At 42.0% G+C, this 22,534-nt stretch overlaps 1 protein-coding gene across 2 annotated transcripts in view; it reads right to left on the minus strand.

Moving 5' to 3' along the window:
- The window catches only part of MTMR10 (myotubularin related protein 10), a 40,020-nt gene extending 23,659 nt beyond the window's left edge, over nt 1-16,361 (minus strand). The window contains exons 1-4 of one of the 2 annotated variants that reach the window (XM_054214833.1): nt 15,997-16,361; nt 14,654-14,714; nt 1,494-1,630; nt 581-653 (exon numbers count right to left, since the gene is read on the minus strand). In XM_054214833.1, coding sequence (XP_054070808.1) covers nt 581-653; nt 1,494-1,630; nt 14,654-14,714; nt 15,997-16,056 — 331 coding nt within the window. In that variant the 5' untranslated portion in view covers nt 16,057-16,361. Of the gene's footprint in view, nt 1-580; nt 654-1,493; nt 1,631-14,653; nt 14,715-15,496; nt 15,819-15,996 lie in introns of those variants that run through there. The other variant, XM_054214834.1, reaches the window with a different exon arrangement.
- Between the last annotated feature and the right edge of the window lie 6,173 nt (nt 16,362-22,534).

The following is a 22,534-nucleotide window of genomic DNA, read 5'->3' on the forward strand; positions in this document are numbered from 1 at the left end:
GATGTTTTTGGTTTTTTGTTGGTTTTTTGTTTGTTTGTTTGTTTGTTTTTTGTTACTTGGATGTATAAAAAAAAGTGCTGGAGTTAAGACTAAGATTAACTCCTTATTTCTTACATAAAACTCAAGAATGTTAAGTATTGTAAATTGCCAGCTGGTCCAGACCTGCATAGACAGGCTGTGTCTCTTCACCTTTTGAAACAGAGAATGTTAAATTTTAAAAAGTTAGAATGAAATGCCACAGAGATTTAATTTGTGGTAACTGGGAAAATAGGGGCACATAGCTTTTGAGTGATTAATTGACATAGCTGCCTGGTTGCAGGGATCTTCTGGGTTAAACTTAAGTACTTCCAGTGAACTCAAGTGTTTTAGGACACCTGCATGTGTCCTGCCATGCACCTCAAGCTTTATTCAACTTTTAGGGCTTTTATCCTAATTTTAAATAAATCACATTTTCAAATCAGCGAAGATGAATGACATAAAACTTTAAGCGTCAACAACTCTGCACAACCTAACAAGCAGTTAACAGCTTTGAACTGAGTAAGTTTAAAGCCTTCATCATGCTTAACTATTTTTGACATACCTGTGACAATCTGCTCAATGCATGTTAGTGGGACATCATGTTCACCAAGGAGGAGGTTTTTATAATGGAATTTCTGAAACACATGAACTCACAGCCATTAATTGCAGTTCTGCAGTTCACAACCAGATATGCAGCACAACTTTGAAGAAACTATGATAAAAATCAGGCATGCCTAGACTTTTCTGACATGTAGCACCCTTGCCTATTCGCAGGCAATTAGAGGCTGTGGAAACAGCTCTCTTGTGAATGCACACCAAACAGTTTGTTTGGTACGCAGGGGAGTACGCAAAATAACCCCACTACTTGCACTGAATTTACTAGCTTCAAAAATTGCTGGCAGAAATTCAATACATTCAGAAGTGTAAAAAAAAAAAAATATATCCACACAATATAAAAAAATCTCCAACGATTACTGTAATGACAAAAAGAAAAAAAATATATTAATTCCGTTTCAGAAATAAGTTTTGACAACTACTTCATGTCAAAAACTAATTTTTTTTGAAGTTGTCCTCCATCAGTTATGCCAATAAAACTTGGATGCATTAAACACTTTGCTGATCTGACGCTTGTCTAGTCAAAGGAACATTTGCAATTACCTTTTTCAAGGAGGAACTTATTTTTATATAATTCCTGCTTTGCCTTTTGTAAAACCACTTCTCAAGGAAGCCTCCATAAACAGAGGCAGAGCTGGCTGTACTTCCACACCAAACTTGCTCTGTTCTGATACTCTCAATGAAGGGATGGAATGGCAACACATTCAGAACAGGACAGCGGAACCTCATCATTCAGCCTGCTTTGTTTTAGAAGGTAGCATATTGATACCAGATCTGAGACAGACTCACTGTATTCTAATCAAGTCCGTTTTACCTATGGCATTTGTTGTCATGATGTAGTGATGTGAGTGGCAACAAACCTGTAGTGGCATCGGGTCATCCGTAATAAAGGAAATCTTGAAGTTAGTGCAAACCAATTTGCCCCACAGGTCATATTGACTTGTGTCTGTTGCGATGCATTTTCTTACAAAATTTACTTCATTTACCACAATTTCACCTAAAACAGAAAAAGGGAGGGGGGAAAGAGAAGCCTTTATAAATCTTGTAGGTACAACAATTTTAAGTCTGTAGTACCAAGAAATCCCTAGCTCTTTACCTGTTTCAAGTTATACACCTCTTCTGGGTAAATGGAGTTTAATGAACACCACTCCAGGGAAAAAAAAGAAAACTATTGTTCCAAAACAGACAATATTGTGCAGCAGTTAAAAGCCAAAAACAAACCCAAAAAACAACAACAAAAACCCAACAAAACCCACACCACTTTCCTTATACCCAGAGATCAAAAGCTGCAATTCTTCACTATTAAAAATTCATTGGTTTGGACAACACTGACCTTTAAACAGAGGCATACATTAATCTACTTCACCTAGCATTTATTTTAAAAACTGAAATTAGCTGGCAATTGTTAAATACTTTAGCGAGTTTTACAAACTTCATTAATTTAGAGACTGAGGACCATTTGAAAAGAAAAAGTAAATTACTACACATAATGTTACTTTTTAGTTCCACAACAGAGGCTTGTGAAAACTAAATAGTAATTTCATTTTTACTTCAGGAAATGAACTTGGTAATTTATTTTACTCCTGTATAGGGCTTTTGCTTCTGACATCAGATCAACCACTTCCTTATGCCGCTGCCTACCACAAATAGTGCAGGAGTCGAAGTGCGTTCAAGAAAAGTGTAGTTTTATAATAGCTGCAGGTTTTTGTTGAAAAAAAGACTGAGGACTAAAGATTGCTAAAGCCTAATTTACTCATAATAGGTTGGGCATATTTAGTCCCAGTTGCCCAAAATGTTATCTCAAATGTCCTATGCTTCACAAGAAACCAGTCAGTTTGTTGGGTGTCTCTAATGGCAGTAATGAGTTATCCGTATGCCCAGCGAGTATGGATATAGCTTTGATTAAACCTCACACCTGTCTCCTGATCTAGGGAAGGTGTTTTCCTCAGGTAGTTATCGCTGCACCCAAGCAACCATACACTCAAAGAACTGCCTTGAGCATTCCAAACGCTTGAGTGGAAATGCACCTTTTGCTGGCCCTGAGACCCAGCCTCTGCACGTGCTCCTCCTCCCCCGCGGTCCCGCTCAGCTGCCCCGTGGCTCTCCTGCCCTGGTGCGACGAGGCATCGGCCCGCCAGTCACCAAGAGCACCATCAGAGTCACGGCTTTGAGTTCAATTGTGATTAACAGCTACAAAAATTCCTTGGACTGGCAGAATTATGTTGAGTATTCTGGGACCATCTGAAGACGTAAGGGGACAAATTTAATTGACCTGCAGTTATCACATACATGCATAATCTATGCCACAAGTGGCAAGAGTTGTGAAAATGCTCTACAGACAGATGTGCTGGAGCTTTAAAGTCTTTTCTCAAGCATTTTGAAAAAAAATAATAATCTGATTCTGACAGCTTCAGTACAAATAGTTAAAGTTCAACCAAGTTCACAGCAACTGAAAACAATGTCTTGTACTGGGATACATGAGAATGGCAAGCCCTACTTCCGTTGAACGCTGTAATGAAAACGTTTCGCTTACTTTTAGCGGTGTCTAGCCTGAAACTGCTTAATGCCCAGCATTTTTTCCAATAAGCTATTTACTTATCTGCAAAAGCCCAAACTGTATATTAAAGCAACTCCTTCTCACAGTTGGTGTTAATCTTCAACTATTCAATGTCAAGTTCTCAGTCACATTCTGCCTGCGAAGCCTCCCCTCTCCACAAAGTCAGTTCTTCTAAACCTAAATAGTTTTTATTCTTCCCTCTCTCAGTGCCTCCAGTGGATCACTGCATTCCTAATAAAAAGATACGGAGAGCCAAACTTCGTAGGTACTTTTTTCCCCCCATATAACATGCTCTTATCAGTTAGCAAATGTAATATTTTTAAGTATCACACTGGAGACACTCTTGCTAAAAGCACAAATTATCATTACCAAACTCTTTCAGTACTTCATGTCCTTGATGCTACAAAACAGTAGAGAAATAGGAGATCCATTACTGCTCTCATGCGAACTTTAATTTGAATCTGCTACAGTTTAAGACATGCCTGCTGCATCATTCTCCTTACCAAAGCCAGTCCTTTTTACTTCCCTCCTCCATTCCTTGTAATTGTGTGGCAACACTACAAGATGTTAATACTAATCCTATTTTAGTGCAATTTCATTTATTCTCATTTCATCCAACACAAATACATTCTGGATTTTTTGGCCTACCTTCTCTTTTGCACTCATGTTTACAACCCTAACACAGAACTGTCAGTTTTGAGCCTGAGCATTATAATACGCAAGAGTGCACACACACTGACTTCAACCGAACGGTTTAAACATTTACAGTGATGTGTGAGAAAGTTTGCAGGGAATAGATGCAGTTTTCAAAAGCACCTAGAAACTGAACTTTTTTTTTAAATGCAGGTTTGAAATTTTACACTGATCCAGCTTTTATCCTTCATTTGGACATCTATAATAAGCAATAAAAAAAAAAATGGTGCAAACCTTCCAAATGTAACTCAATTTTAGGAAAGTAGATAAACAGCGTCCGTAGTACGTAGGTCTCACACAATGAACCCTTCTTGTATTTGTAGTTGAGTAGGTGATTTTTCTATACAAGTGTCAACAACAGAGCTATTCAGAGACATTACACTGCACATTTTCACAATGTAGCTGCTGCTTTTTCCAGTAAACAGTCACAAGCTGTTCCAGACACGGAACAGCAGTCAACGCTTCCATGTGACTCCAACAGTCGAAGTATGATCTCAGGAGACAAGAGCAGTTTGTTTAAACTCTGACAGGAAACCAGAAGAAAAATTACAGGTTGCCACCCTTCTATATAAAGCCTAATCATGTTTAATAAAAATATTTCTACATTGAATACGTGAATCACAGAAATAACACAAGAGACTGAAGGATGTCTCTAGCTAATACACCTTCCGCTTAACACACGGCCTCAGAAACTGCTAAACCTCAGAAAAAAAAAACCCTGCTAAACCTCCCAGAAGCACATGAAATTTGAGTGTTTCATGTTTTGGCTGTTAACAGAATTCACGGTACATACCTACGCCACCATAACGCGTAACCCACTACAACCCACACAACACTGAGAAAGCAGAGCACGCACGCGTGGGAGCTGGAGACAACAGAGGCGTGACTGAAAATGCTGAATTCCGCCACCAGCAGACGGAGCGATCAACAGGTATCCGAGCTGTGGGGCAGCGGCTCCCATCTTCTCCCCCAGCCTGAGTCACACAAAGCGAGTCTGGGCCTGGCTTCAGGGCAATGCCAAGGCCTTTCTGCAAACTCTGAAAGCACGATCCCTAATCAGTAGCATCCTAAAATAAAGGGTGTTGTGCACCACACAGGGGTTTTGGGGTTTTTTGATTGTTTATCTTACAAAGGTAGTAATGTGTAACACTATCAGGAACTCTGGATCCAATAACCCGCATACATGCAGACCACACAAAATACCTAAAACATTTTCTTTGGGGATTTTTTGTGTATTTTGTGTCAGTTTTATCGGTCTTTGTTATCAATAACAGGGCAATCAGACAATAAGGAAATGTGATAGGTTTGAAAAAACTAAGAAAGAGCTGCGAGAATCAACACTGCATTAAAACTTGTAATTGGAAATTTCCGTATTTTCTCTAGAGACAAGAGTCTTGTTTTTTTATAGCAGTAGGAGATGCATAAATAATCCTCTTTCACCTATATACCCAGTTCTCATGTTTGCTATTTTAAGATTCTGTATTATCTTAGCTTACAATTAAGAAACATGCCAACAAAGAAAGAGACCTCCAGTAATTTCCAGGTTTTCTGTTGCTCACTGAAGCAGTTGCCAAACCCTTCCATCCAAAAGAGTTTCTGGCAGTTTTGTTGCCTAAGAATACAGAAGGAATACAGCTGGAGAGCATATCTTAAAACCCGAGTTTTCAGGGAAGAAGGCTGATGGAATAGCATCTAGGACCACAACCTTACTAACGTGCCAGGTGAAGCAGACTGAACAGCATTCAACACATCAAACCATACTGACCAAATGCAGAAATGTTGCACAACGAAATAAAGCAACTGAGCAGTTTACAAGGTGATATATTGTGATACAAGGTGATATGATGCTGTATTGTATATATACACACCACACACCCCCAATACGTACACAGAGCGACAGAGCACGTGCGCACACGCATCTACACATGTTCAAACGCTAACACACGGTATTTCCAGCACATTGAGAACCTGATACTTGCTAGAGGCAATGAACAGCTGAAATCAGGCTCCATAAACAAATAACGCAAATCCTACAGGTTCAGGAAGCTTGCAGGTACACTGCATAATGCTAAGGGAACTTTTTCAAAGCTGTACGAGAAGTACAAGAATAGATGTATTAGTATAAGCTTTCTTTAATGAGCACTGAAGTTCTAAATCAAAATCTGAATATGTTTAGTCTATGTTCAAGGTCTAATAGACATAAGGACAATATAGGGTATTAAGTACTTTATGCAGCCATGTAATTCCTACCTAAATTCAGGAAAACCTAGCACTTAAATACACTTAGGAAACTAAACCCCTGTTCCTCATTTATAATGCTTATAGACAATTAAGACTACAGAAAATCATCTTGTTTATGCAAAACATAGTCTAAAAAGTTCACAGCAGAAAAGCTGAACTTATTTCAAGTAGCCATTTAAACATTAAAAATGCACATTAATGAGTTCACTTGTATTACGGAAGACGTAAATTTAAAACTGCTCCAAAATGATTGGCAAATAATTAACTCCTGAAAATTTCCGAGTAAGAATTTCCAATAAAAACTTCATTAATAAGTAACTGAAATCTAGAACATCTTCACCCATTTAGCTGCCTTTTCTTAGCTGTTCTTTCGTAGAGAGAATACCAAAATTGTATGGGTTTATTAGTATGCGGCAAGCATTTAGATGTAAATGTCTCTAATCCACTCCTAAATGAATCTTCTGTTCAGTGTGCTCAGCCACTTCCAAACTAAGAAAAAAGTATTTGTAAACTCATGAAGTATTTTTCTTTTATCTCTTTTCTGATTTTCATGAGCTCTCACAATGTATTTAAGATATGTGAAGACAAAGAAAGCTGCAGACTATTGTAGATATCACCCATCTTTTTATTTCCCCCAACCATTTTCCAATACTTTCACAATTAATTAAAAAAAAAACCGATTACATTTCATTTTCTGTACATCTGCAGAGAGCCAAAAAAAAAAAAACCCACCAAAAAACCCCACCAAAGTAAAAATGTTGTTCCAAAAGAACAGCTCAATACTGTGATTATTTGGAATGAAAAACAATTTGGATATATGATATTTGCATTAATTTTTAATAGGAGAACTTGCGATTTCTTTCAAAACACAACTCTAACCATTGCTTGAAGAGCAGTGTGTTTTAAATGCACAGTACCGAAAGAGCTTGCTTTGCCAATCTGATTAGAAAAATTATCATCATATGAATATTGTACTGTTTCTCTAGTGTGCTAACAAACAGAAAAAGAGGAAGAGCGTGACAAGAGCTCAACTAAATTTTAGAAAGGCTCAATAAGGAAAAAAGTAGCAAAATCAAAGTAAAGACTCCTTGGTAAAAGTCTTCAAAGAACAACTATTCTTTTCCTATGCACAATAACAAGATTAAAACCAGTATTTGTCCAATAATGGTTAATCTCTGTGACCCTTGGAAAGGACCACAGGAAGGACCTGAACTAGGATGGGATGCTGCACAAAAACTTCCCCTACGCCCCAGAAACGCAGCGAAGGACACAAGAACATAGAGCAGGCAACCCACAGGAGTTCCCATGGCAAGTCGGGAACATCCACCAGGAGCAAGGCTCTCCTTAGCAACTAGATCCAAAACAAAGTACCACAGTAGATTAAAAAGCTGATCATGCTTACAGAGTCGCTTTAATCCAACAACTTGTATTACCCCTAAAATGAGAACAGTTCCATATTCAACATTCATTCCCACCTCAACCCTTGTGCTGGCACTGCCACTGCCACTGAAAGACTTTGTTAGTCCTGTCAGAGAACTGATCCAGTTGAAAGTAATTTTTCGGTTTTTCTTCTGTTTTTTTGATCAGTCCTGATTTCATCATAATTAGCTCTCTGATCTGCCTTGTTCTCTGGTTGCACAAAAAAGTGTCAGCACCAAGTAGCTAATAGAATACACACCTGTGATGAGAAAAATGGAATAGACAGCTCCTCTTGGCATCAGTATGTACTTTTAGGCCAAATTAAAATAAACATATCACCACCACCCCCCAAAAAAAAAAAAAAAGTTTTAACAATGATTTGGTCACAGTTCTGTAACGTGAACAATAGACAAGCCAGTGAGGAGAGAGTGTTTTGGGTTTTGCATATTTTTAGTCTGGCTACATAAACTACAGATTCCCAAAGCCTGGCTTTGCCTAAACAATATAATCAGTAACAATTTGAGAGGATGGTGGTTTTCAGCCTGTTATTTTATAACTACGTCACCAATACAAGTTATAGATGCTGTTCTGAACTTGTAATATATTACCAGGTCTAGCATAAATTACTTGGGTTTGGCTTAATAAATAAATCAATACAGAAACACATGTTCCTTAGAAATTAGTTCGCTGAAGACTTATTTCACTGGAAGCAAATGTAACTGCCAGGAGACAAAAAAAAACCCCAAACAGTAGCTTGGTCAGCTGACAATTCAGAATCTACACTAACATTTTATCCCCTTTCTGGACTTTAAGGACTTGTGGCATTAAATATATGTGGGACAGAGTGGGCACAAACCAATTACTTTGGATCTGTTTTGCAGAATGCACATGTAGAAACGTTAAAATATTTAATTTTAAAGCATGTTCCTCCTTTAGAGAATGATTTCCGTGTTACCCTACAGCTAATCGGCTGCAAATAGGAAAATACTTTTGTAGATATTTACAAATACTTAATATATTAATAGTCAGAAACTTTAAGAAATGCACTCTATGTATTCACAACAAAGGTGGCAGAACAAAACTGACTCTAGCCAGTAAAATCCACTTGTAAGGCTGTGTCTGGAACTTAGATTCTACACGCAGACTGCCTTGATAGTACTTATATCATGCCAATCTTCAAAAAAAGCAAAACCAAAAGCAAAACAAGCAGTTAACTGAACCCAAAGCGTGCCTGAAAATTTACTTTGAGTCGAACAAACAAAAAAAGCTATAATAGAAAAGAGTATTTACTATATACTTACCGTAAGTGATGCTTCATTTATTCTAAATATAAGTCAAATGCTTGGTTCATTTTTAAACTTCTTGCAGCATGAAAGATTAGTTTGCAGAAAGCTGCTGTCTCAGATTTCAAATCTAGAATTTGAAACTCTCATAATTTATTTAAATAAAACTTTGGGTAATCTTCTTGATGTAGACCAAGAAAAAAAGAGAAAAGTCTACTTTAGCAAAGCTTTAGGGGATTGCATTACTTTACAAATTGCCATTCTGATTTTCTAATCTGGCCATTCTGAAATGTTGAAAATGATTTCATGCTCTTGTATGACACTCATTCCTGAAAATGAGCTGAAATTACAAAGCTATTTCACCTACTTGTCTAATATCACAGACTAACTTGAAAAACACACTTTTACAGTAACATTTCAATTTCAAATATGAAACTTAATGCAGGGAAAAACCCCTAACTTTGTAATATGTCATCTTAATCAGCTGCACAATGAGTAAGCGAGCCTTGGCCAGCACACCACAACACTGGAAATGAGAATCAACAACCGAACATGCTTTGGAAACAAACAGAAACTGACTTCATACAAGTTCTATTCGGTTATTATCAGCATTGATAGGCTGTCGCGACTCACCATCAACACATGAACACCCTTAACGGATCAATCCATATCTACTTGAGTATCAACAGCTCATTCCAGAAATAGACACGGAAAAAGGCGCTGACAGTAACAGCATTACTACTTGTACCACGCAATTAAACAATCCCAGTTTCCCCTTTGAGGTGTTAAACCAAAATGATTCCTAATACACAAGAAAAGCAGACCTGACAAATCTCTGGGGTTACGCATTAACCTCACTAAATTGCTGCCTATTTCTTACCCCTCCCCAGTCACAGCACTGGCATCCCGCACTCACCCTGCAGCACGCACTCTGCCCTCCAGCTCGGGGGCACCACAAACCCGTGGAAAAGCCAATCAGGAGGTGGAGGGGTTGAAAGCAGCCAGCAGTGAACATACCTGGGGTACTAGCGCGCAAGGGTGCCTCACCAAGAAGTTTCTTTCCTTCTGCTATCACGAGATGTGTTGCAGCTGCTCTGGAACACATGACTTAACGTACTAAGGATTTGCAGAAAGCAGGAAAACAGAAAAAGAGCTGGGAGAATCAGACACTTTGAGAAGATTAAAATTTTCCATGATACAGTCTTAAAAATCTCCCACAACTGAATTTCTACAGTCAGTTGCCTATCCAAGGGCACATGTATGCAAAAATGCAAACTAAAAAGCAGGTGGTAAAGCCAATTAGGTTGGCATTATTAGATAAAAGCTGAATACATCCAGTGGCAAAAATCTTGAACACAATATGTAATTCCACCTCAACAAGAGCACAGCACAACTGGAAAATGTTCAGAGGTAATCAGAAGGATGATAAAAAGTAAGGAAAGCTTCCTTCTTAGGGCCAACCAGGACAACTAAGCCAACGGGAAGCAAAACAGAGTGGACATACGACACAAGTCTGAAAATCACCAAACACATGGAATGGGGGAATACAGCTTGATGTTTGCTGTGTCATACAAGAACTGGGATTTATCCAAACAAACTAGATGGTGGTAAGTTCAGAACAAACAAATAAAGGTAGTTTGTAACAGCATATAATTAAACTGCTGAACTACTCACCAGATGAGGCTGAGGGCGATACGAATTTACATGGTTATAGAAAGCAATTGGATAAATTCATGTAAGAAAAGTCCAGCAAGAGGAGTTAAATGGGATAGCACTGTCCCTATGACTCCTCGCTTAGATCTCCCCATGACGTAACTCTAAGGGGAAAGTCCCTGTGCCGCACGCTGAAGGAGCAGGGAGGGCAGGACGAGAGCTGGGAGTGCTGCCTGTCCGGTTCTTTCCTCTTCCTACGTGCCTGCAGGTGGCCACCATCAGCAAGAGGTGACATCGGGCCCAGTCTCGCTGTACTGAGGACCTGTTTATAGACCCACCATGGGTGTGACAGCACACCAACGATGACACTGAAGTTGACTTCTACGATCTGACCGTGAAACATGCTGCAGACACAAGAGCCTATGAATAACTGCTTTGCAACGGCAGCTCACCACCAATATTCCCTTAACTTGCCTTAATGTGAATAAATCTTAAAGATAAAAAAAAATATTATTCTAATTCAGCTTACTTTATAATTTTACTGTATAAAGATTTAAAACCAAAACCAACTAAACCATTTCTGGCTGTTTTGTAAAAACCTACAGGTAACAACTACTAACTTAATCTACTACCAAATTAGTACGCTGGGCAACACTTTAAAAAAACAATTACTACAAGTGGGTATTAAGATTCAGGAGGAACAATCCTTTTCTCGCATTAATCAGATGTTCCATTAGTTAGATAATCTCCTGCAGAACATCCTCCCTAAGCAACAGTGAGGACCTTTTTGCCTGATCTTGCCTAACCCACAGAACATCCTGCCTAAGCAACAGTGAGGACCTTTTTGCCTGATCTTGCCTAACCCACAGCACAGCACCGCTTACAGCGCAGACACGGGACCGGTTCATTACCCACCCATGCAGCGCGGCCCTCTGCTCGCGGCTTTGCCATTCAAATCAGGAAAACATACACGGCGTCGTATTCCAGCTACCTCGTACAGGTTTTTTGAATGGTTAGGTTGATGTCTCAAAAATGCTACAGACGTTGCTGTGGAAATAGGCTACAATTGATTACCAGAACAAAACATACCTTCAAGTTTAACAACTTCAACTTCATTCTCCCCTAAAGTACAGAAGCTAATTTCCTACTAGCCAGGCAAGGCACTTCAACAGACTGACTGGCAGACTACCCGCCATTTCTCTGTTTTTCCTCTTTGACATACTTATAAAACAAACTATGCAAACACACAAAGTGAAACTGTTACACAGGCCAACTCTTCAACTAACTCTGCAAAAACTCCTGATGAGAGAGCTACACTAGGAGAACAGAACTGCAGAAAGAAAAAGAAAACATTTCTGTAACTCCATATTAAACCTATATCGTGTTTTGGAATGAAATTATACCAGATTCTATGAAATTATTTGTTTTTCCCCTACTGCGGTACCAGTGTTGCCAATTACAACCAAGGTTCTTACTTGCTTTAAACTACGTTTGTTGCTTTTCCTAATCCACCACCCTCCTCAGGGCACAGAGTTCCACGAGAATCCAGGCTTTTGTTCCAAACGCTGAAGAGATGAGTCTCTTCTCCTCTGGGCACCAGAGGGAACTTTAAAAACAAACTCTACAGGTTAAAAGTTGATTCCAATGTAAATTCCAATTTATTTTTCTTAAATAAAACCCTCCTCATTTTGTAACCTGACTCATATTATTCCCGTGTATGGAACTCCCTCTCCAAACCTCCACTGCACAGAAACACAAGTTAGACAGTAGGGTATTTAGCTACTTTACTTTATTTAGCTGCAATTTTTAGTAAGCTACTCCCTGAAAGTGACTATGTTTTGGGAATCAAAAGCTCAATACAATTATTTGTATTTTTTGAAGATTACTAAAGCCAGTAACTGCTTGTGCTAATATAATTTAATTCCAAAAGCACTCCTTAAAAACTCCACCAATTAAAGCAGCACAACAAACATTCAGCCGCTCAGGTTTAACTCTGTTCCTGAGAGCAAAAGCAATTTCACACAACTATTAAGGACAGGATATTAGGAATACCATACTCAATCTGTACTTGCAAGGGAGTGCAAGTCAGCCTTAATATAATTACATGAGTTGGAATTTGGCCAAAAACTTGGGTTATGACAAATCCAAAAGCCGGTCTATCCAACAGTACAATGCGTACTTGTTTATACACTTTTCTGCTGCACCATTTGATGACAGAAACAAAAGAAATGTGTTTGGACCGGTGCTTAACTTTAAACAGGAAGAGTTTCATTTAAGTAATTTAAAATAAGTCACTTCTAAAGCCCCCCCCCACCCTCACACAGACTGATGCACACAAAAATGAAGAGATGTTGTCAGAGCTATTCTGTGGCTGTACAGAGCAGTGAATTTTATTATGAAATAGTTCAAAATAACACCTTAGAACGATACGGAGTGGAAATTTTAATTCTGTGGTGAGCCATACTCTTTCAGTCAGTTCCTATATAACCCGGGGCAACTTACTACAAACATCCCAAAAAGCCATCAAATGCTTATTTCAAAGACAGTGCAGAGAAGGGAAGTGATGCAAACATGGGATAAATATAAGCCGGTTGAGAAAAACAAACCCAGTCAGCACCATTTTAAGCGTACTTCGGAGTTTCACAAATAAAGAATGAACCACTCTGCAGAAAAGTTCCTGCACAGAAGTTGTTTTCTATAACTGCTGGTGCACATGCCCCACAGTAAAGGCAAGATGTGTCACATTTTGAGAAAAGCAATCTCACACTGCCTTGCATTTTCTGTGGAATGTCTCAGAGAAGAACACGCAGTCACTTCCTTGTGAGTCAAAGACCTTGGATGAGTATCAACTGCAACACAACCAGTAAGATGCCAAGTGGTAAGCAGAAGTTTTGCAAGCGTAAAAATATAACTGTATTTCAAATACCAAGCAGTGTATTTTAGGGTATTTATGCCTCAAGCAAAATCTGTATTATTTTGTTTCGTGAAGAGTTTCAGTCAGTTGCTATTTAGTCTTTCAGTTGAACCTCTTCCACAAGATTTCAGCTTCTTAAGCTTAAGGTACCTCACTGGACCATACCCCATGTCAATTAGTACTGCTTAATTAACAGTCCCATATGAAGCAGTGAGAGAAATAAGTTTTTAAGAGTAACTTGTTTATTCTATTGATCACTTTGAAAGACAATGTTTTAGCAACTTACACAACATGCTAGCAATAGCTGCCTATATTAGTATGTGTGTGTAAATTCAAATTTGTTAACATACAAGCTGAACGCTAAGCAAAAAAATATGCAGTATACTGTTTTGTTTTAAACTCAAAATTACCCTTAAAAACAGCAAGCCAGATTTATTACTGTGATGTACAGTTTGCAATGAAAAGTAACCTGGAGAATAGTAGATTGTTCCTTTGCTATCCGAAAAAGGCTTTCAGCAAACCTCATTGATCAAAATGTCATTTACCAAAGATTATTTCTTATGTAAAATATGGAAGTCAGGAATATCCTACATTTTTATCGATATGTAATTATGAACAATAATAAAAACATTGCTTTTCTCATCCATACACTAAAAAGGTTATTCTGCTTAGGTTTAAAGCCACTTACAAATTCCAAAATTATGTAACAGCTGCATATTCAATAAGAGTAAATGAATAAAGACGGCACTAGAAGTTTTCCAATACAGAAGTCAATCCTACCTACCTACTAGAAACGCTATGAATATTTTTCTTTAAAATAAAGGAAGACTACAAAACATGCTATGGTACTGGGTTCTGTGCACAGGTGAAGGTCTGACTATCTGACAAAAATATAATTATTAGTAGTCTTCCAAAAGGCATCATGTTACAAAATTTACAACGGTTTCATTTCAAATACTCACAATAAAACCAAGACGTTATCCTACACATACTAAAGCGTTACATAGGCAAAATTGCCTACGGATTTATTTAGTGTCTCCGGCAGGTTAGAACAATTTTCTACAGAAGCAAATATCATTTGATTTTCCTACTAAAAAGTTATATTTCCCCAAGGAGCACACCAAGATTAAAATATACCAAAATCAATAATCACAGAAAAAAAGGGAGAACCATTTGCATTTTACCAATTCTACGATAATAACCAAAAGGCTTAAGTACAGCCTTGCTGAGGTATCTGTCCAATTCCTGATTTACGCCTACCTGGCAAAAGTACTGGTTCCAGTTTTTTAATCCTTGGTTCTGAAGCTATATGGTCTTCAGCCTGGAGGGGGAAAAAAAAAAAAAGAAAAAGAGAATTTACTTAAGAGTCATAACTTTACAGTCAGACACAAGTCTACTCTATTTGAGCAAAGTTCTTTCAACTTAAAAAGCTGAACTTAAAGAGCTACGAGCCAATCATAGCAACAGTTTTCTGTAAAGATATTAACATTTTTGTGTACATTGCGCTTTGTACCAGAAGAATAGAATAACATTTAAAGTGCTAATGTTTAAGTAATCGTGCAAGCTAAACTACAACAAGTCACAGGATGAACAAAAACCAGTTTGGTTTAACATTCCATAAAGGCTCAAGTCCTACAAGAGGCTTCACACAGGTAGGGACACTCAAGTTTGCACAAAACTCTCGATCAATTTTTAACGTGCATGACTTTCCAGTATAAGAAAAATTTCCAAGAAAACAAAGCCTAGAACACACATCTGCATTTTAAATCCAAATCTTACAAATAAAAATACTTCCTTAAAAAGACTAGAACCTTCAGTGAAATAACCTTCATTCCTACACTGACAGTGATATTGCCATGTCTCAGGACTAGAAATATCCAAAAAGGCGTTGCATCGACATTTCACTTTTACCAAGAAATTGTGAAAAAGCAAAAATGAGTCAACAGGTCAAACGTTTTGCTAGAAGAGGCCCTGCCTTGTCTGAAATAGATAAATAAAAATCACATTCTGTCGAGTGCACACCCAGACCACACAGAGAATCACGGTGGATCTGCTATACACACTTGATAGTATATGCACCATATACAGTACTCTACTACATACGCTTGATGTATAGACTTGATTTTCTTATGTGTGCCGGATCAGCCAAGTTTTCCGTGAGGAAGGACGGCTGGGGTGAGGGTCCTGCTCCCTGCCCAGCAGACGGGCGCCGGCTGCTTTCTCCCCGAATTGCGGGCGCGGGTAAGGCCGACCCCCCCGCGCAAGGGGCCCCAACACCTGAACTTTCCAAAACCACCTCACACCGGCCGGCTGTGACCCATACGAGTCTGTCGTGACACGGGCTGTGCCCCCGGGCCCGTCCCCGCACACGCCCGCTCCGAGGCACCGCGCACCGGCCGCGCCGCTTTTGTTCCCCGCCGCAGCGGAGCGTTTCCAGGGGGGAGCCCCCCGGAGACACCCCCCCCCCCCCCGATGCGGGCTGTCCCCCGTCGGGCGCGGGGGAAGCTGCGGGCAGCGCCCCGGGCGGCCGGCCCCGGCGGCGGCGCCTCGGCCAAGGCCAGGGCCGGGCCCGCGTCCGGGCGGCGGCGGAAGGCCGTTGTTACCTGAGGCAGCGGCAGAAGGTAGGACTTGAAGGTGGGCTTGGGCTGCTTGAGAGAGAACATGGTGGCTGCCGGCGGGGAGCCCGGCGGGCCGGGCCCAGCAGGCCCCGTCGCGGGGGCCGGGTGTCGCCGCCCGCCGGCTCAGGCCTGGCGCCCCGCAGCCGCTCGGGGCTGCGCGCTCCCCCTCACACGGCGGCGGCCGCGGCGGGCGGCGGCGGAGGCGGCCCCAGCGCACCCTCCTTCCCCCAGGGAGGAGCCAGCCGCCTGGGCAGGCCCGGCCGGGGGTTGCCCCAGCCCCTCATGGAGCCCCCCGCGGCTCCCTCCGCCTCCCCGCCAGGGCGGCCGCCTGCCGGCCTCTCTACCGCCGGCGGCGGGCTGGGGCGGGCCCTGCCGGGGCGGCCATGCCGGGGGCGGGCGGAGCGGCCGCCCTACGGCGGCGCGCAGGGCCCAAGCGGCCGTGGCCCGGCCACCGGCGCCTCGTCTGCTCGGGGCAGGTCTGTACGGGCGCCGCCGCCGCACTGCCGTTCCCGGCCTGGCTACCGAAGCTCGGCCGGCCTCGGCGCCGCTTCCCCCGGCGGCGGCACGGCTCGGCTCGGCGCGGCCCCGGGCGAGCGGCCGCCCGGGCGGGCCTGCAGGGGCAACAGTGGCCACAGAGAGGGCCCGGCGGCCGCACCGAGGTGGGGGCTGGCGCCCGGGGTCTCCAGCGCGGCCTCAGCCGCTGCGAAACCCCCGCACGGGCCCGCGGGGCAGGTTGCTGTTGCGGCCCCAGCAGCACAAACCCAGCCCCAGCGGGAATCGGGCACCGCTGCCCGGCCCTCGCCGGCCCCTTTGCGCAGGGCCTCGGTGACAGCCGTGACTCGTATGGGACCGATGGCTGCAGCCTCCGGGCTGCTGCTCCTCACACTCACCCTCCTGCTGCAGAGACAACCTCCCCGGCGTTCCCTTTCCTTAAGCTTTCCAGGCGCTCGCAGATTGCTCACTCGAGCTTCTCTAGGACATGGACGTGACACCATTACCCACCTAAACTGCCAAAATCCAGCACTGCTCTCTCTTTTGGTAAGCGGGAAACTGAGCAGCTACTCACACTTGTTTAGTGGCCCCTGGTGTTGTGGGGGTTTATGTGAGCACCAACTGCAAAGCACTTGTCCTCTGCAGTGGAAAGACCTCCTACAAGAAGCAAGTTTGGAGGGAAACGTGGTTTAATCGAGAGTCCCAGCGTGGGACCATGAGGGCCGTCAGCTGTGAGACTGAAGGCCGGGGGAGAGCGTGGGTTCTCCTGCTGGTGGTCCAAGCGCAAAGGAATTGGGGAAAAGCAGCCCGGCCTCTCCAGAGTTGGTGCCAAGTCTGATGCACTGGGCAGGGTAGAAAGGGCTGCTGGTTCCTGGCTGGAGCACCACGGCGAGGGTTCCAGCCAAGCGTAATTCACTGCAAGGACGTGACCTGCCAAACTAACTGCTGGTATTTGGGCACTGTAGCCTCACCTTTATAAAAGCACGGTTTTGGTCAGCATGCTGTCATTTTTCTGTACCAGCTCACATGCAAGATAACATCACTAAAGGCCTGCTACAGCGTAGTAGATAGTAAAGAACTAGGAGACTCCAGAAAAACCTTTTTAGACACAAAATGACACGTGCAGCACCCAGCATCAGGCCAAGGTCTTCCCTTACTATCATTAACAGGAAGCACATTACATTGGATTATAGGCCCTGGGATGTTTTGGTGAAGCCAGAGGGTGGATGTTCAATGAAAGAACAGACTTTAGGGCACAGCCTGGACTCCCCAACTTGGATGAGAAGCCCCGTTGGTGCCAGCAGGGAGGTTTGTTTGAACAGCGAGGAAGGAAACAATCCGCTGCCTAAGTTGAGGAAAGAAGTATGCGTGCATACCTTCAAAGCTCTTCAGCAGCCCAGGGAGAACACCAGCAAGCACCTCTATAACCATACACTACTCTTGGACTTGCAGGTGGAGAAAATAAAAGCAATCCCACCGTGTAGGTTTTTTTTTTAAAACAAGTGCACCTCCTTGCACAAGGGTTCCATCTTATTTGATGTTGGCAGACAATCCCCTTCACTTTATCCTGTATTTTCACATACATGAGTTTTATTTTATGCTGCAAACTTCATTGTCTAAGTGGCGTTATTCAGCCTGGCATGGTCTCATGCTCATCCCCCGTCCATTTTAGAGTGTACTGCAGAAGTGTTGCAGAAGCTGTGTAATGCTGAGTGCCCGACAGTGCTGTCAGAGCAAGCCACAGCTCCTCTCCTGCTGCTGACCTACCCCTTTCACAAGCTAAATCCCTTGGATGTTTTGATAAGGGAGAAATACTGTGGGACATGCCCTCATCTCTATTCTTCTTGAAAGCTTTTTGTTCACGTTCAGAACATTGTTGAAAGGAAATTAAAATCAGAAAAGGGGAAAAGAAAACAAGGGAGTGAGGAAGGTAGAAACTGCCCAAACCAGATAGGCTTGAAATTGCACGTAATGAATTTGCCAGAGCTATTAAAAATGTCAATTATTTACACTACATCAGAATTACAAGAGGGTTTCTGTATTAGCACAGAGTCTTCCGAGAAGTGGCTGCAAATGCAATTTTACTCTTGAGGGAACGAGCATAGGATAGCACAAATCAAATTTCCATTAAGGACTGCACTGACACATTTAAATTGCAGTGCTGTTCTGAAAAGGAACAAACAAAATCAAAACTAAGCTCTCCATAAACATAAGATCACAAGATTTGTGAGGACTGTTGTTGGAACTGGTCCCAAGTTGCCACTGGAAGAGTTTTATGCCAGTGGGAGGAGAAAGCTGATTTCACAGAAGGGAGTATTTTGGAGGAGCAAGTTAATTCTGTCACAACTTGCTGCAGGATACAAGCAGGTGGTGCAGACAGGCAGAGCAGGATGGGCAGGGCAGGCTGGACAGGCAGAGAAATCCTCTGGATCCCGACTCCGGTTTGTCAATGCACTCAAGTGCCTGCCCGTCTCCAGCCATCCCGGCTTCCCTCGCTTGCTCACTTTTTTCAAACAGTTCTGCTAAACCAGAGATTTCAGAGAACGCCTTTGTTCTAGGAAAACAGTTTTGAGAGAATGGTGGGAAGCTAGCTATGCAACCAAGCCAGCTGAACTGAAAAGACTGCAGATGTCTGGGTTTATTCTCATTAATTTAAAAGATATAATTTTTATTCAGTGCAGTTATTTTCATTGCCTCAACATTAAGTTATTCAGTGATATCTCCTGTGCGCTAGACTGACCCATCTTACACTTGTCCCCTGTCATGGCCCTCCCAGAACCAGCGTGGCCTCTCTCTTGGTGGTATCACACCCCACACCCCACATGCTGTGTGGCAGTTTCCTGGGGACTCTTTTTACATACGGTGCAAATAGTTTCTGACCGTGAAGATAATTATCTGCTTAGCTATGGCTATGGTGCATAACCTGCTGCATTTCCTGCACGTCAGATTCAGTATCTTCCTAAAAGTTCTGGTACAACCTCACAAGAGAGCTCTGTGGTTGGGGAAGTACAATTGTGCAATGCGTGAGGGCTGGGGTTAAATCAGAACAGATTCTTATAATGTTCCCTTTTGATCTCTCAGCAGATTAGAGAATGGCTTTCATTAGATATGTTCAAGAACAGGTTAGACCACCACCTGCCACTGATGCTATCGACATTGCTGAACTTGCCTCAGGGTAGATGATCTCTTCCAGCCCTGTATTTTTATGGCAACTTAGGTGTCTTCATAGCTTTCTGAAGAATGGTTCAATTCTTGGTTTGAACTCCAAGACGCAACGACATCTAATTTGTCCAATTCTAGAGCTGAGCTATGTGCCCAGAAGTAAGGAACGTATGTGGCAAGTCTGCAAAGCCAGGGATTCCCTGATCAAAGTCTGTTCTATTTTTCACTGGAAGTGTTACACTCTATTACATCTCCTGGACATCACCTGGGCACCTCCCTACTTGTGCACTCAATAGTTTGCACACCCAAGTTGCCACAGCCTGCACTCAGAGCATGGGACTTTTGCTGGGGACTTGCGAGGAAGCCAGCCCTACGGGTCTGTTATTACCTCTATAGAAGAAAAACATTATGCCTTACATTTATTAAGCAGTTGGAAAAAAATCTCTTTCCTGAGTGTCCTTGATGAAGATCCAGCAGAGAATATTTAAAATGTGATTACTTACATAAAGCAGCAACTTCAATAGTCTTGGTCAAAGATACAAAAACTATGCAAAGGCTTTAGTTTCTTGAGGTATCTATCTCAGGAAAAAAGCCTCCTTTTCAAGGCACATCTGCTAAGTGGCAGTAGTGTTCTCAGTGTGGACATTTAATAACGTTGAACTTTGCTATGTTACATAAAGATACTTTTCTTGTTAATCATTATGCAGGTATTACTTGCCTAGAGGTATTTGGAGCTAGTCACTGGTACAACGTTCCGCCTTGGCTTGGGCTATTTTACATAGGTATTATGATAGCGACTATCAGATTACCAGTGTCCTAAGCTAAAATCCAATCTTTTTCCATGGCCATTTTTGAAGGCTGTTGGTCTGCTGAGATAATAGCTTGCTGATCATAGCAGTCCAATTAGCGCAAGAAAAAGGAGATGCTTGCATCTAGAATCATGCAGGATGAAGCACTGTGGTTTCACAGGGGTTTTAGTGTTGTAGAGACAGAAGAGGAGCAGGCAGATGAAATTACACAACTCCTTTTTCATTAACACCAAAAGCGGAAGGTGGATACAGGCACTTAAATATTTTGGCTGAACAACTGCAAAGAATAATTGAAAGCCTATTATCAAGACATACCTGACATCCATTGTAAAGATACTGGGCACCAACCATAAAGCATCACTTTGCCATTTCAAATTTTGTTTCTGCAGATAAGGCTGAAAGTTTAAAAAAGCAAAAGAAGATTGCTGTTTTCAGGAAACCTGTCATTCTTGTCTCACATTTCCCAAGGCTGGTGGTTTGTCAGCCTGCAATCCAAATTACTGCTGTGTACTGTTTTTTGACTACCCCAGCCCCCCTGGACCCTGGCACCTGTTGAAATGGGCATTAAATGGCCGTATCAACCAGGTCCTTACGTCTATTTTGCCCTTCTGTCTAATGCTGGATCTCAATGGGGGATCAAAATCCAGAATTAGGCTGAAACATTCAGCTCAGGTGACCACTGTATGAAGTAGAGCATTTATCTGCAGTGGCTGCAGTGAGAGGAAAACACCTCTAGGGCTAATGTAGCCTGGTAGCCCAGAATATTGTCATGGCTAGCAACAGGCCACGGGCTTTATGCTGAGTTTGTAAGGCCTCGGGACTGAGGCTTGTCAGGATTGCTTTGTCTGAACTTGCCTTAACATACCTCGAGCCGTGCCTTTGTTTGTTTAGCTGTGAAAGCAATTTTCCTAATGACTAGGAAATTCGGGTGTAATTGTAGGATTTGAAGGCCAATGCAGAAAAACAAGATGTAAAGTTGGTAGCACATGAAACTGCCCATAAGCAAGCCAAAAATAAGGAAAAAGAAACCAATGATATCAACGTCATGCTTATCGTTGTGAGGGACCTGGGATGCTGACAGATTTCAGTATTTCCTCACTACCCCCATTGCAGCCACTGACCATTAGACCCAGAGGCTCAGTGCAAATGTAAGCATAACATCAAAAAAAGGGTAGACAGTAGGAAGAGTGCATATATCAATTTTACCTTATTGCTTTTTTTCCCTGTAGTTGTATAGTAGTATTGTTTTCTCTTCTTGTCCCTCCTCTCTTGTAATTAGATCTAGACTAATAATAATAATTCATATATTAGACTGTTAAAATCTGTAACACGAACAACAAAATCCTGACTTTAAATATAAGGTGTGTCTCCTTTTTGCTTATAACAAGCTTTTGAGGGTAACACTAGTTCAACTAGACGTGACCAGTCAGACAGGACAGTGGTGTGGTGCGGTATGCTGGCAATGGCAGTATGTGGTGGGACCCAGCAACGCGTCCAAGTGCTGCTGTCACTGTGAAAACTCACCTCCTCCACAGCAAGTGCTTGGCAGCAAACTGGCTTTGTGTCAGTGGATTAACTACCCAGAACACCTGTACAGGGCACAATCCCATGGATCTCTCAGATCTAATGAAATAATCCTCTTGACATCCTTGGTCATGCACCTTCCTCATGTTCCTGTTTTCTGACAGAATACTTGTATTCTTCTAATTTTTATTTAGAAGGACAGATACACTTTTTGTCAAAGGTGATAGTCAGGCCCAGAACCTAGGAAAGCATCCAAAGCAGCAGTATGGAGAAACCATAGTTGGAAAGTTTCAATGGCTATTTTAATTCATTGCTGAATAATACGGTAAATGGACTTTCTTGGTTCTTGGGTATCAAAATCCAGCGTCTAAAATAGAAAGATGTATATTTAGCAGAGGCTTGTAAAAGCGAAGTCAAGCTAGTCCCAGAACGATGCAATGTAAAAAGGGGTAATTTGTGGAGTCAGCTGTTACAGTTAAGAACCTGCCTATGTGGATATTACAATTAGTCACCGTGTTTAAAATATTTGCCTTGAG

This window comes from Rissa tridactyla, chromosome 9 (genome assembly GCF_028500815.1).
Source record: "Rissa tridactyla isolate bRisTri1 chromosome 9, bRisTri1.patW.cur.20221130, whole genome shotgun sequence".
Taxonomy (NCBI): Eukaryota; Metazoa; Chordata; class Aves; order Charadriiformes; family Laridae; genus Rissa; species Rissa tridactyla.